This window comes from Geospiza fortis, unplaced genomic scaffold, assembly GCF_000277835.1.
Source record: "Geospiza fortis unplaced genomic scaffold, GeoFor_1.0 scaffold192, whole genome shotgun sequence".
Taxonomy (NCBI): domain Eukaryota; kingdom Metazoa; phylum Chordata; class Aves; order Passeriformes; family Thraupidae; genus Geospiza; species Geospiza fortis.
Genome location: NW_005054315.1, coordinates 9,118,873 through 9,133,702, shown reverse-complemented (window position 1 = coordinate 9,133,702; position 14,830 = coordinate 9,118,873). Strand labels below are relative to the sequence as shown.

At 40.1% G+C, this 14,830-nt stretch overlaps 1 protein-coding gene across 1 annotated transcript in view; it reads right to left on the bottom strand.

The window, feature by feature from the left end:
• The window catches only part of VWA3B (von Willebrand factor A domain containing 3B), a 58,681-nt gene extending 44,802 nt beyond the window's left edge, over positions 1-13,879 (bottom strand). The window contains 5 exon segments of the mRNA XM_005420011.3: positions 5,283-5,442; positions 7,645-7,895; positions 10,212-10,306; positions 11,879-12,100; positions 13,780-13,879. Coding sequence (XP_005420068.3) covers positions 5,283-5,442; positions 7,645-7,895; positions 10,212-10,306; positions 11,879-12,100; positions 13,780-13,819 — 768 coding nt within the window. The 5' untranslated portion in view covers positions 13,820-13,879.
• Positions 13,880-14,830: the final 951 nt, after the last annotated feature.

Genomic DNA, 14,830 nt, shown 5'->3' with positions numbered 1-14,830 from the left:
AATGATGCACTACTTGGGCTATAAGATTTTCAGACCTTTGGTTCTTCCTCTCATTTATGCTAGTAATTCAAAGGAAGGCCACACAAAATTTCCTCAAGTGAGACAAGAGCCTATCCCACAGTCCCTGGCTCTGATTCTGCCCAATGCAAGCCTCTTTCCACAGACAACTGAAGCCAAAGAGAGGAGTAAGGAAGGACAACTGCATCATTAGTCAGAAAAAGGCTCTGTGCCATATGCCACTTTTATCAAGAGACATGCTATGTTGGTGCCTTGCCAGGGCTGAAAAGCAGGACCTTTATACCAGACATAGTTTTACTGGCAACATGTATTCTGAGGTTAGGAAAGATGGCAATCAAGGGAGGTGATTTTGCCGTTCTACTCTGCACTAGTGCAACCTTGACAGGAAGCTGTATGAGGAGTGTCTGAGGTCACCTGGTCTGTTCAGCCTGGAGAAGAGGAGACTGAGGGAAGACCTCATGGCAGTATACAACTTCCTCATGAGGGGAAGAGGAGGGGTAGGCATTGATTTCTTCTCCATTGTGACCAGTGAGGGAATGGCATGAAGCTGTGTGAGGGAAGGTTTAGGCTGGATATTAGAAAAATTTTTTACACAGATGGTGGTTGGGCATTGGAACGGTGGTCACAGCACCAAGCCTGACAGAGTTCAAGAAGCATTTGGACATCAGTCTCAGCACATGGTATGATTCTTGGGGATGGTCCTGTGCATGGCCAGGATCTGGGTTCAATGATCCTGTGGGTGCTTTCCAACCTAGCATATTCTGTGATTCTGTAATTATTTGAATGCTATTGCTGGTATTTACAGATGATTTGTATTTTTTGTACTTCCCAAGGCAGAGGGAGCTTGGCAGTTTTACTACAACCACACACACTTATATTCTGAAAATGTTATTACAAGAAGTGAGAAAGCTGGAAAAATGCCCTTTAGTTATTGCTTGAATATTACATTATGAGAGATTTTATATTACCTGCACTTATCCATGTAATGATCCTCATGGTGAGTATGTTTCTTGAATTTTCACCGTCATTAAAAATCAATGTAACAAACAGCTATCCCATGATGACTTTCAAGACAATATGCGCAGTATATCAGTTCTATATCATGGTACATACCAGCTGATAAATACCTGATAAATCATTGTTTCACTGAAAAAATACATTTGAATATACTCACCTTGGAGCCCAGTATGGAGCGGATCATTCTCGAAACTATGCTAAGGCACAGGGAAAATAAGAAGCCAACACGGTTTCACTAAGGGCAAAGTATGCCTGAAAATTTGGTAACCTTCCACAATGGAGCTACTGACCTCATCTACCTGGATTCTGTCAAGCATTTTACACTGTTCTGCAAAACACCCTTATCTCTAAATTGAAGAAACGTGGACTTGTGGATGGACCATTCTTTGGATAAGGAACTGACTGGACATTGCACTCCAGGAGTCAGGGTGAACAGCTCGATGTCCAAGTGGAATGTCCACGGCGCTCCTGAGGGGTCAGGATGGGGACTGGCGCTTTTTAACATCTCTGTTGGTGACAAGGGCAGTGAGACTGACTGTACCCTCAGCAACTTTGCCAACACCATCAAGCTGTGTGGTATCTGATGCCCTAGAGGGAAGGCATGCCATCCAGAGGGATCTGGACAGCCTTGAGACATGGAACCAAGTGAATCTCATGAAGTACAAGGCCAAGTGAAAGGTCCTGCTTCTGGGTAAGGGTAATCCCAAGTTCAAGCACAGGCTAGGAGGAGAATTGATTGAGAGCAACTCTACAGAGAAGGACTTGGGGGTATTGGTTGATGAGAAGTTCAACAGGACCCAGCAATGCATGCTTGCATCCCAGAAATCCAAGTGTATCCAAAGCTGCATCAAAATCAGCATGACTAGCAAGGCAAGGGAGGTGTGTCTGCTCCTCTACTCCACACCCATTAAACCTTTCCTGGAACACTGTGTCCAGCTCTGGGAACACCGTTATAAGAAGGCATGGATTTGCTGGAGAGAGTCTAGAGGAGAGCCACAAAGATGATCACAAGGCTGGAGTACCTTTCCTATGAAGACAGACTGAGATAGTTGGGGCTGTTCGGCCAAAGAAGAGAAGGCTCTGGGGAGACCTTATAGCACCTTCCAGGACCTAAAGGGGCCTGCATGAAAGCTGGAGAGGGACTTTTCACAAGGACAAGGAAGAATGGCCTTAAACTGAAGGATGGTAGATTTAGGTTAGATGCAAGGAAGAAATTCTTCACTATGAGGGTGTAAGGCACTGGGAACAATGGTCCAGAGAAGTTAGGAATGCCCCATCCCAGGAAGTGTTCAAGGCCAGGTTAAATGGGGCTTTGAGCTACCTGCTCTAGTGAAAAGCATCCACGCCCATGGCAAGGGTGTTGGAACTAAAAAGTGTTTAAGGTTCCTTCTAACCCAAACCATTCTGTGACTCTATGATTCTATGAATATTCTATATTTATGAATATGAATCCCAGGATATGCACTACAAAAGACAACTGTTTGAGTCTGGGATGGCACTGAGGAAATGTCTCTGCACTCACATAATTTTATGCGGTAAAGCAATGTAGTATGCAAATTCAGTATCACCTACAAGCGTGCTCATAAATTTCCACTTTTGCCTTGGATACTGATTTGTATTCCAGCTCCCTGAATAATTTCTGCATTTCAAGTGTCCTCACTCATGGACCTTTTGGCACCTTCCTCAACACTGGAAGACATCTCTCCCAAGCAGCATCCCAATTTCAGGTTGGATCAAGCAAACTAACAAAGCAGCACCTCGCCATCTTGAATTTCTCTTGGAGCTTGCAGAGGAGCCAGATGCTCCATGTGGAAGGCATGAGCCATCGTTACAGATTCCACTTATTTGGGAGCAAGCAAGACCAGGTGTCCTAGCATCACTGATAATTCTAGACAAATACTAAAGGTAAAGAGATAATGAATGTATTTTATTAAAGTACAAGATTAACAAAATACTTACTACCTTTAGAAAAATGTAGCCAGAAACAAAAAGAATGAACTCCTGCAACTATCTGTGTTTTAGTTCAGTTTTACAAAGTTCCCTGTCTACTTCCTCCAGCTAAAAAAAGTCTACCTGAGCCTGCACACAGGTCTCCCAGATGAGACCCAGTCCTTGGACAACACCGTGTTCCTACTGCTTTTGTTGAGGAGGCTCCGGGCCCAGAGGTATGCATGCAAATTTGTACAACCATTTTTCCCTGTGTTCCTTCAGATTCACATCTTCTCTCCCTCCCCTCTAAGACTGCCATTAATTCATAAACTTGATATTCAACAAGAATAGAAATTTTCACACTTTCTTCAAGGGATTCTCTGTCTGCCTCTGCAACTTTCAAAATGCTGACATTTATTGGGTATAGCTGAAACAAAACCAACCCCCCACTAGAAAATTTTAAAAAATTATGAAGTGCAGATAATTCACTCTACTTAACCACAAACCCAGCAATGACATACCACAAAGAAAATGTTCCTCATAGGCTAGTGGGGAAAGGTTAAAACCTTTCAAGTGAGTCCTTCATATTTTGAAAATTGTAATTTATACATTTAAACAAACAAACTTCATGTAAGAACAGAAAGGAGAACAACATGAACAGTTCTTCAGAGTCTTGATCTTGGTGGGGAGGTGTTTTGGATAAGTGATCCAGACTTCATGGAGTGACACCTGTACAGAACTGGAGGCAGTTGTGGCAGGTAGAGCTCAAAGGATTGCAACATTACAGCAGACTGATCTTGAACTTGGGATTTACAGGTCATAAGGAAAGGAAATCTAAGGAATCACCACATATAGAAAGAAAAGACCAGCTGAAGGAATGACAAGAAGAGCCATGTCTAGGGGAAAAAAAAAACCAAAAACTGTTATTTTGAAGCAGTTTCTGTGGATGAAGCCAGTTCTTAGGAAAGAGTTACTCATGACTGCTCAGTAAGACACAAGTTTTCTCTAGGACTGAATGATAATGACTCTGTTTAAGAGCAAGTGAAATGTGTTTTATGTTGAGCACCTGCCACAACTGACTCCCCCAGATTGCCTACTGGCCCATGAATATCTGGAAAAATAATAATACATGTTTCATTGTCTGACAGATTTTAATTTCTGTCTATTCAAACAGAGACCCACCAGGTCCAACAAGACTTTTTTTTCATCCAGAGAATGCTGAAATCTAAGTAAATATTTTAGTTACTCATCAGGAAATCAGTATTAATACTGCAAATTGAAAATTGAAAATGCTAATAAAATTTATGAAGGCGGCATTTAAAAAAGCATTCATAAAAAAACTCACTGGTGAACAATTTTTTCTTTACTCAGTTCCTTTTTAATATTGGTTTCCAAACATCAAGGCTCATCTGGACGAGAATGAATCCAGCAGCATAAGGAACCCAAAGGTAACTGAAGCAAAATTTACCTTCTCCCTCAAACAATGTTCCAGAAAGAGATTTACATGATTTAGGATTGCGCACAGGGATGGATGTTAATAGCAGCACAAACCAATGACTCTACCCCACAGAGAGTAGGCCAAATTTTCCATTGCATTCAGGTGTTAGAGAACTGAAAGAATACATATTTTAAGGAAATTTCATAAAATATCTCTTTAAAAACACAAGTTTTAAGTTACTAGCTCAGATGATGGCATATATGTTTCATTTCTTGTTACTCTATTTTAATGACTAAAGTAATAGGGCACTTTTAAAAATGAACAGCATTTAATTGCAGGAATAACTGTGCATGCTTTATCTCTGTCCTGGAAGAAAATCTAGGTATCACCTGGCTGATGAAAAAGGATTTGTGTAGCCCTATCATAAGCTAATACTTCCATAAATCTCTGTACTCACTATTTTGAATTTTAAATATAACTTTTCATGAGCAAGTTGGATGCTAAACAAAATAAAAATGCCTGCCTTCAATAATGTTGATACTAGAAATTTTCTCATAAACCTGAAGCCCTGAAAAACTTATATGGCAAAGAAAGTGCAAGGGAAGATGCTTTCTCTCTCCCTTAATTACTGAATGTTATTTACTCTATGTACTCTAGAAAAGAAAATAAAAAAGTTTCTGCATTCAAAATACAGTACATTTACATAAAAAGACAATTATTAAGCATAGTATGGAGCTACACTTCAGGGGAAAAAAATCCTCTCCAAATGCTGTCATGAATATTTATTTTTGCAGCATTGATCAGGGCAAACCACAGCAGCCAGCCTAGCACTGAACACTCTTGGATTTACTTGGGCTTCTGAAAAGATGCATGAGCTTACCGCTTCATCAGCCATGGCTTCCAGCAGAGCTTCAGCAGAGCTGCTGTGGCTGACAGCTGTCATATGCTCCAGCTTCCAGAGCCATCTAACTGCAGACTTTACAGCACGCTCAGACACAGGAGTGCATTTCTGCTGCCACTTCATAAGATCCTGAGCAGCCCTGAAAATGAGATTAACTATAAATCAGAAACAGTGAGAATCATGCTAGCAGAACAAGAGACTGGAGCTCTGCTATTGTTACAATTCTTTTATATTCTTAAATAAGAATTACAGTATACCAAAGATACTAAATCTAGACTTGCAATAAAGGAAGCAGAGAAAAAATGAAACCATTAGAAAAATACTGTAATTTTACAAGGTTTTTTTTTTTGACATAACTGTTTCCAAAGTAGGATCAGAGGAGATAAAATCTTTTTTAAAAGAGTTCCTGATTCATAACTCTTCTTATCATAAAAACTCAATCAGGTTTTTAAAGTATGGGCATGAAAAAGAAAAGTGTATTCCACAGGTCTTGTTCCACAACTTGCCCCACAATCTTGGTGTCAGAGCACTTTTTTTGGTAGTTCAGCTGATCTTTATCTAGCCACCAAAAATAAAATTTATGATGCTAGGCTTTTTGGTATTTTAATTGACAAAAGACTGTAGTCTTAATGGAAGAACAGAAGTACAAAGCCAATCAGCACTTTTGCCTGTGCACTTGTACATAAAAAGGCAGACAGGAACTATAAAACCAACTGGTACCAGTATCTGTGATATTCCACCAAGAACTATTTTTAAGAGTTTCCTGCAAATCTAAAAGGCAAATACATTACCCAAGATTCTTTTAAAGTACTAATTTATATGCTATATTGTCTTTTGTTTCCATCCTGCAAAAACAAACAAATTGATGAACATAATTATTGTTTCAATTTTGACTTGGCTTTGCAGTTCATTTTTAAAGAAAAAGTTCTCTGTTCTCAAAAACTATGGAACCTTATCTGCTTTGGAAAATATCTTCTTTGGAAGATATCTACTTTTTCAACAGGTTACCCTGTGAATTCCCCATCCCTGGAAGCACTCAAAGCCAGGCTGGACTGGGCTTTGAGAAATCTGGTCTAGTGGAAGATGTCCCAACCCATGGCAGGGGGCTTGGAACTAGATGGTCTATAATGTCCCTTCCAACCCAAACCTTTCTGGGATTTGATTATTCTCCTTTCCAAATCTCAGTAGTATCACAATCTAGAGAATTAAGATAGGGCACCTGAATCAAACCTGTGCCTGGGTAAAATAACATTAAGATTCACCATGTAATTGCAAGTTAACATTGTGGAGCCAATTTTAAAATTATATTATGTAATTTGTGCATCATTTTTTTTCCACTCATCTATCCAAACCCAAGCTTACACATTCAAACTTCTCATGCATGTATGAGAATTTTTGCAGATAGGTAAAATTTGAATAGCTGCTTCTATTCTTCTAACTAAATGCAAATTAATTTATTCCTCTTAGGGAACAAGCGCTTGGAAAACTTCTTTTGTTATGGAAATCTACTATTGTTTGCTAGTGCTGCTACTGATTTCTGTGACCATGGAAATCTACAGAAACACAAATGGCTACGCCTGTGCCTATGGCACTTGGAGGAGTGCACATTTACCTGCAAGGCAGAAATCTGTAATGTCTAAAGACACAAGAATGCAATAGGTGGTCAGATAGAACCGCACTGTTTCACTAATACTGCAGCATCTGAAGGGCATTACTGCTGTTGCAAATCCTTCTGATTTTGTAGATGTGACAATATTTGTGTTCTGTTAGCCTTTATCTGTTCTTCAGGGTAACAACAGCCTTCTGTTACACAGAAGCGGCAACTTCAACATGGCTATGGGTAAAAATTGGTGGAAAATCTACAGATACTAGCACGACATGAACCGTGACAATTTCCAGTATAGAAAGTCCCTTATGCAAACATGTATAACATGCAACTCCTTTTTATTCTCCAGCAATGGGCCGACTTGGACTTCTTTGTCCAGCCTGGGGAGACCTGATTGTGGCCTTTCAATACGTGAGAAAAATGGGGAGAGTCTATTTAGTAGGGCCTGTAGCAATATGACAAGGGGTGATAGTTTTAAACTAAGAGAACCTATATTCAGACAAGACAAAATGAAGAATTTTTTTACAATGAGGGTACTCAAACACATGAGCAGGCTGCCCAGAGAGGTGGGAGATGCCTCATCCTTAGAAACATTCAAGGTGCAGTTAGATGTGGATTTGAGCAACTTGGTGTAGTGGAAGGTGTCCCTGCCCATTTGCAGGGGTGTTGGATGAGATCACCTTTAAAAGTGCCTTCCAACCCAACCCATTCTTGACTTTGATTCTTTCTGCTTACCGAATGAGGTTGAATCTGGAAATTTGTATCACCTGTTCCACAAGCACCATAGAAAGTGCATCCCGACACAGATCAAATTCAGTTGGAGCTGCAGTGCCAAAATCCAACACAATGACAATGCACTGTTCTTGAATCACTCCAAATATCTGCCGGCTCTCACTGGTTAACCATTCCATTCGCTGCTTATACAGCTCAATAGCTCCAATTAGACAATCCACAAAATGAAGAATCAGTTCTTTTTTGGCTGTCAGCTTTATTCAAATAAGGGAGAGAAGGAAATTGAACATCAAAACAAATAATACAAATGCAGCCCCAAGCTTAGCACAGCTGCATAGCTAGTTTGTAAGTGTCAGATATGCCAGCTAAGGTAGCAGTAAAAACGACCCATTTTCCCTCCACTGTTTCAAGAGCAAATACTTGACAAATGCATCTAAGCTATAAAGAAAAGGCACTGCATTTTGTCCTAATTGCTTTTCATAATCTTTTTATGTGAGCATGGGACAGTGCCAGTGGGTTGTCTGACTTGTCTGTCTCAAAACTGGAGCAATTAGAATGAGCTGAACACAGGCTAGGATGTAGAAAGGACTGCAGAGCAGATGGGTGAATAAACAAGGACACAGAAACTTTGTACCTTCTCAGACTAGAACTTTGACTGGCTTTTAAAAAAATTTTGCACCAATACAAGGCAGCATACGGTTTGGTTCTAGGGCCCTTCAATCTCCACCTTGTCTTTAGCATTTGAAAGGAAAACATAAAATGTTTCTTATTTGTACTATTATTCAATTAACAATGCCCAGCATTACAGGTTAACTATTTGTGGGTAGGTGCTTAGGCAAATTTAGTTCAACTAACTGGAATCAACAACTAAGACTTCCCATATCTTTTCAGTAAAGTCTGGATTCAGTATTAAAATTAAAACCAGCACATCCTCCCTATGAATAAGTGTATACACATTCACCATAGCCTGTGAGTCTAAAAATGCACCACAGATTTCCCCAATATCTCTGGCCCACGTGAGCTGATTTACTAGTTGCCTTCTACTTCTAATTTCCTTTCCTAAGTACAAAACCTTGGAAATACAAATGTTTTTAAACAATAACATTTCTCAGGGAGAAGAAATTTTGTGTGTCAGTCTGCACTCTTCTCCCTCTCATTTGTATTTTTCTGTGTTCTTTAATATCAGCTCAGGCCCTGTAATGTGCCTCCCAGATACAGAGTCTCAGGCAGTCTGCCAAAGGAATGTCGGCCTGGGAAGGAGCACTTAGAAATCCAGCTTCCTCCTATGACAGTCAGATTCATACAAAGTTTATTGCACTACACTGACCAAACTCCATCTTAAAATAAAGCAGTTTTCTTAGGATACTTCCTCACGTGTAGTAAGCAAGTGCAGATTTCCATTCCTCTGAAGGCCAGGAAACTTCTGACTGTCCAGCCTAATTTTATTCATTCAGTTCATACCCATTTATTTTTGGACTAGCATGCCTTTTAGCAGAGAAAACTACAGCTTCTCCCTATCCCTATAATTTGCCTTTCTGTAGCATTCAAGGGAAATAATACTACCCTTCTTCTGTCTTCTTTCAGGCTTACATTTCAGCATCAACCAAGCCCTCTTATAAGATCACTCCACTGCAGTTCATCCTACCAGCTCTTCTCAGAACCTACTCTGGTTTGAATGGCTTCCTCTAAGCCTGTAGTAACTGTATACAACATTGTACTCAACATCCTAAAGGAGATCTGACCAGATTTTATATAGTAGCAAAAATGCCTTTCCTGCTGCTCACAACATGTCCTAAGACTAAAAGACATTATGTAGACATTTCATACTGAATTAAGGGGAATAAAATGAGGGGAAAAGGCTTGCTGAAATGGTTCTTTACCCATTTTTAAGCATTGTGACATCAAAAGTGACTCTAGTCATCAGAAAAAATGACAAGCCATTTGCTTTTGTAAAATCTTTTATAAATTAACTCTCTCCCTTCCACACTCACAGGCACATCTCTTCAATCAGAATCCATTCTCTTAACAATGGGGTTGCCAGCAGCTGTTGCTAAGACATTCCTTAGAACATGAGCCTGGGCAGAGATCCAGCTAGCTGTCTCTGTAGAATAGGCTGAGCCTTTTGTGACCTGCTGGCACTAAGCAAAGCACTGCTTTGCATTGGCAATGACAGCGCATTTTGTCTTCTTATTTCAGTGTCCCCATTTGTTTTATTGATTACAATTTTATTTTTTTTAAGTGGTTCTGAGCATCTTCTCTTTAAGGGTTCCCTTTTTCAAGACAGGGTAGATGTTGCTTAGAAACTGCAATCATGTCTGGAGAAGATTTACTGCAATGCTGCACCAAGGCAAGAGACTAAGACTTAGAAAGGAAAAAAGATATCTAACTTTTCTACCACTGATAGTTATCGCAAACAGTTTGACAAAACAGAAGACAAAATTATCAAAAGATAAAGTTCTCACAAAGAATAAAAGTATTTTTGTCATAGGAAAGCATTTTAGTCTCATGATTCTGCTACAGTGATAATTTCTAAGTACATATGGAAGGTACCACAAGTCAGCCACACTTACATTATACACGCTGCCATCTTGTGCTCTCTTGTACTGAGGAAACAGACCATCTGCATATCGAGAAGCCACAGGTTTCCCCAAGGTGGTCACATAATCTACAGTAAAATTTACAAAATATCAAGTTGCTAATCATCAGGACTACTTCAAACAGGTATTTTTTAGGCTGATGTGTATGTCATCCATGTGTGAGGCACTTGCATCAGTATTGACCTCTTGACATTAAGAAACTTGAGAGAAATTCTAATTCTGTTTTTCTTTTATTTTCTGATTATATCTATGATGGAGCCCTGAGGCTTTCAACCTCTGGCTGCATCTCCTGCTGTCCTTGGCTGCATTCCCTGGCTGGACCCTAGACTCGGTTAATTACCTCGCCCTGCTGCAGGACTGTATCCTGTTCAGTGAGGGCACTGCCTGGGCTGCAGTCCCTTTTTGCTCCTGGTTCATTTTCCTCCCATAGAGCAGCCCTGCTTTTGCTGCTTCCTCCCAGTTTAGTCAGAAGTGAGGAAAAAACCCACCTCTAATTACTTATAGGCCAAAAAGCTACACAGGACTTTAATTATTGTGAGGTTTAGGCAATCTCACAACAGGACTTGCAAATATTTGTCTGTCAAACCAAATACAAAATCTGGTACAGATAATGCTGTTCTCTTACACAATTTAATGGGTGCAGAAGTGAGTGCATCTAAGGAAAAGGGTGCACTCTGCACTTTCAGTAGCTAGAAATCTTCTCCAGGATCTCCACTGATAGGAAAACATTAGGGGTGGGAATAGTTAACGTCATAAAGCAGTTATCTGTACACCATGCTGCCCTGCCAAGCTAGTACATTCTGCTCCTAACACTGTAACAACTTTAACCCTGCTTAACAGCTTCTTCTTCATCTGCAGCATACAAGATATCAGGAACTGCACTGGTGATCTTTGAATGCCCCATGGACACAAGCCAGCCAAAACCTTAAATTATGCAACCTAGAACTATGGCAATACATTACAATTCCTACTTCTCAGGCAGCAAGCTGTTCAAAGAAAAGAATATATTACCATGCTCTGCAAAGCACCATTATGGCAGTGGTTAATAATTATTAGCAAACTTTTCCCCTCCAGCTGTCAGATAACTGCAAAGGAACGTTTTTCTATAGTCTGACTTTGCATGAAAAGCAGACTGAATTCTAATTAAATTTAACTTTTTCCTTAAAGCTGGATACCCAGAAATAATATCCTATTCTCAAGCACGTTTACTAACCCTGATGATCAATAGTAGATCACAGATTATGGCATGGCATACATTATGTCTGCCATCTGAAAGGAGACAGAGATCTTATCATGTGTTATTTGCAAGAAAAAGATTAACAGTCTCAGCAGCACCAGCTATTTCTGAGCGACAGCTATATTGGTGAGGATGTGAACTGCAGCCTAGGGTAAAGAAACAGAACAGTTGGGTAAGGAAAGCCATTCTCAGATCTTAAGTCCTTCTCATATTAAAAGGAGAAGGAGTTTCTCAGTTCTTAGAACTGGCAAAGTCAGCAACTGTGGATACAGCTTCCATTTCTGCCATTATCATAAGAGATGTGAAAATCTCCACTGCATACACTGAGGTGCAAAATGAGCGTGACTCTCTAGACTATTCGAAGTTGGGGGATTTATTATCCTATTATTGATTTGTCTTATACCTTTTCTGCGCTGGAATCCAATCTGGGATAAAATCTGTGACAGGGACAATTTGTTTCTTTTGAGACCATAACGCTGAAGCCATTTAGAAGAAGAAACAAGGGACTGTACATCTGTTCTCCACTGACCAACAGCCAGTCTCCTTTTCTTCTCTTTTGATTTCTTCTTGTGGACCTTGTGGGAATCTTCAGGATCTTGTCTGTGCTTTGAACCAAAGGCAACTGCTGTAAAGAGAAATGAGGGAAACACTACACTTATATTTTAACCAAACAATTTCAAAACCAAATGAGATTAATTTCTCCTTTCTTTACCTGTATTCCATGGTACTGTATATATGAACAGCTTACCTCTTGTTTTTTTTATACTGAATAATGTCCTTAATGTGGAAAGCTGCTCTCAGTCCTACACATCCACTTGTTGTTACATCTTTCTATTCATCCATATACATTCACTTTCAATTTATTAAAGTAAATGTCTCTTGTATGTTGAAACTCAAGCCCTGAAATATAAGTCCAGTTTGCCAAATGGCACTTCTTCCAACTCTTAAGACATCTCTCCTAAGTCTTAGAAATCAGAACACATAATAATTCAAAACTTCTCAGACCATCACTACATACAAATTAGAAGCATTATGCAATAAACAAGTATTTCCTAAATAATTTATGTTGAAGTCCTCCCATAAGCAATAGCATTGTCCCCAGGAAAAAAAAAAAAACCAAACTGACTTTCTTGCAAGGCTGGTGAAATTCCCTCCAGTCACATCACTTGCCTCAAGTTTAAATGATGGTTCTGTCAGTTTCTGCTCTGGGCTGTGATGGATCATGTGCATGGACAAGAAATCATGGACATGAAGGCCCAGGTTCCTTTTAACTTCTACAGGACATGGAACACACCTGTGTGTTTCATACGGTGTGTTCTGTATACGGTTTGCCATATGGTGTGGCCATATGGTTTGCTAGGCTAGCTCTACTTGTGTTTGGCAGCAGCAGCTCAGACCCCAGAGTGCTGAAGCGGAAATGGAAGCAATGACAAACAATAATGCCTCTGTTCTTCAGCACAGGGGTTCTACGAGGACTTTGGTATTTCCTGTTCATTCCCAAAATACTCTAGAGCTAAGCTGGCTCTAGTTGATTAAATACCCTTGCTGTATCTGAGTTTACTGTCTGTGGACTTTGGAAATTTCTGTACATTTTCCCCAGTACCAACATCATCTGGTGCGTCCCAGTCCTCCATTGCCCATATACCATAAACTGCCTGTAAACGTACTGCATATATCAAACCGGCCCAGAATACAGAGAAAGGTACTTCTGTCTCTAATGCCTCCAAAATAACCTGCAGCCTAGTATGGAATATGATCTGATCTCCCTGCTAAATTCAAGTATTATAACAACCAACCTAGTTCTAAAGGTTCATTAGATAGACAGCTCCACATTTAACACTACACAAAGGAAATGAGACTCATATTCAGAAATCATCTTTCAGTGACAGAGGGCTTCTATAAAGTGTAGACTGGCACGAGTTCTTTCACAGACATCAGTCCTACAAGCAGGACGCTGGGCTGGCATGCCTGTAGAGGCTGGCATTTTACCAGCCCTTTTTTGCTCTGTGCAGAAGCAGCAGTGACAGATGTTAACTCTAGAGAGAGGCAGGTGTAGGTTTGCAGCTGCTCGAGCTTTGAATACAGTCAGGCATTATTTATAGTCACTTGAACAGTCATTCCCAGTTTCCTTCCCCAGAAATACATAAAGGTCAGCACAGCGCCCCGTACACAGCCCAGGTTAGAGTGGCACAGCTTCAGAATGGCTTGTATACAGCCAGCATGCACACCACAGCGCTCCAAAGGAAACTGGAAGTTATCTAGGAGAACATGGAATCTACGCAAAAATAGTGATGAAATACTCACAGTCACTCCAGGCAAGTCTCTTAGATGGATTAGCAGTCATGATAGATCTCTTGACTGGCAGCTCCTCTTTGCTTTATTCTGAAACCTTGAGGAATCACTGTTTTAAAAAATTAAAATATTGCCATGCACAGATCGATATGAACTGGAGGCCAGTTCCACATGCCCAGCTAATAGTAAACCACAGAAGTATGAGATCAGGGTTTTCCACAAGCAAAAAAAATAATGTAAAAATGATAGCTACTCCCCATCTCAAGAAAGGCTGAAGTCAGATCTGACAGGGATCCACAACCTCAAAAGCGGGAAATCAGGAAATTGGTAATATTGTTTCCCTTCCTTCACCCCAAATCATCATTAGAAAGATCCAATATGCTAGAAAAATGAGTGTGGGGCTTTGGCATGCTGTTGCTTTGCAGTATACCTTACCTTTGCTATAATCCAATTTATGACTAAACCTGGGAGTATCTGAGATGCAGTTTTGTGCAGAGATTCGTAACTTTACATGTAAGACTACAAGATGAGTCACAAAGAAAAGGAATTATGTGTGTGAACTTGGTATAAGGCCCAAGTGTGCATAAGACACAGCAGTGGAACAGAAGACAAAATGCTAGACAAAGCAAGGCAGTATACAGTGGCTGAGTGTATTGCTTTGAGACACCAGTGCTTTGGTTTTTCTTTTAGTAAGTAAGATGAATAAATAAGAGATATTTATGAATCACTAGCAGGCCAGCTGTTAGCCGTTGCCATCAAGCAGTTTTTCCCACAGTAAAGCAAAAACAGGATAAATATCTAATCCAAAGACTTAGCCATCTCCCTCTTACTTCACTGCAGAATGGAACACGCTATTTATTTCTCTTATATGGGTTTAAATACCCATATGGAAACATATAAATCATTCCAGTCTTTGTCTTGCTCATGAAGAAAGAGATGAACAGTGTGAAGGGCAAGGAGGACTTAAAAAAAGTAGAACTCTGCATCCCAATGCCCCAGGTGTTGTGCAGCACAACTCTTGACTAGCCTTGGCATCAGGGCATTAAAAGGAAGCCCTTGCCAC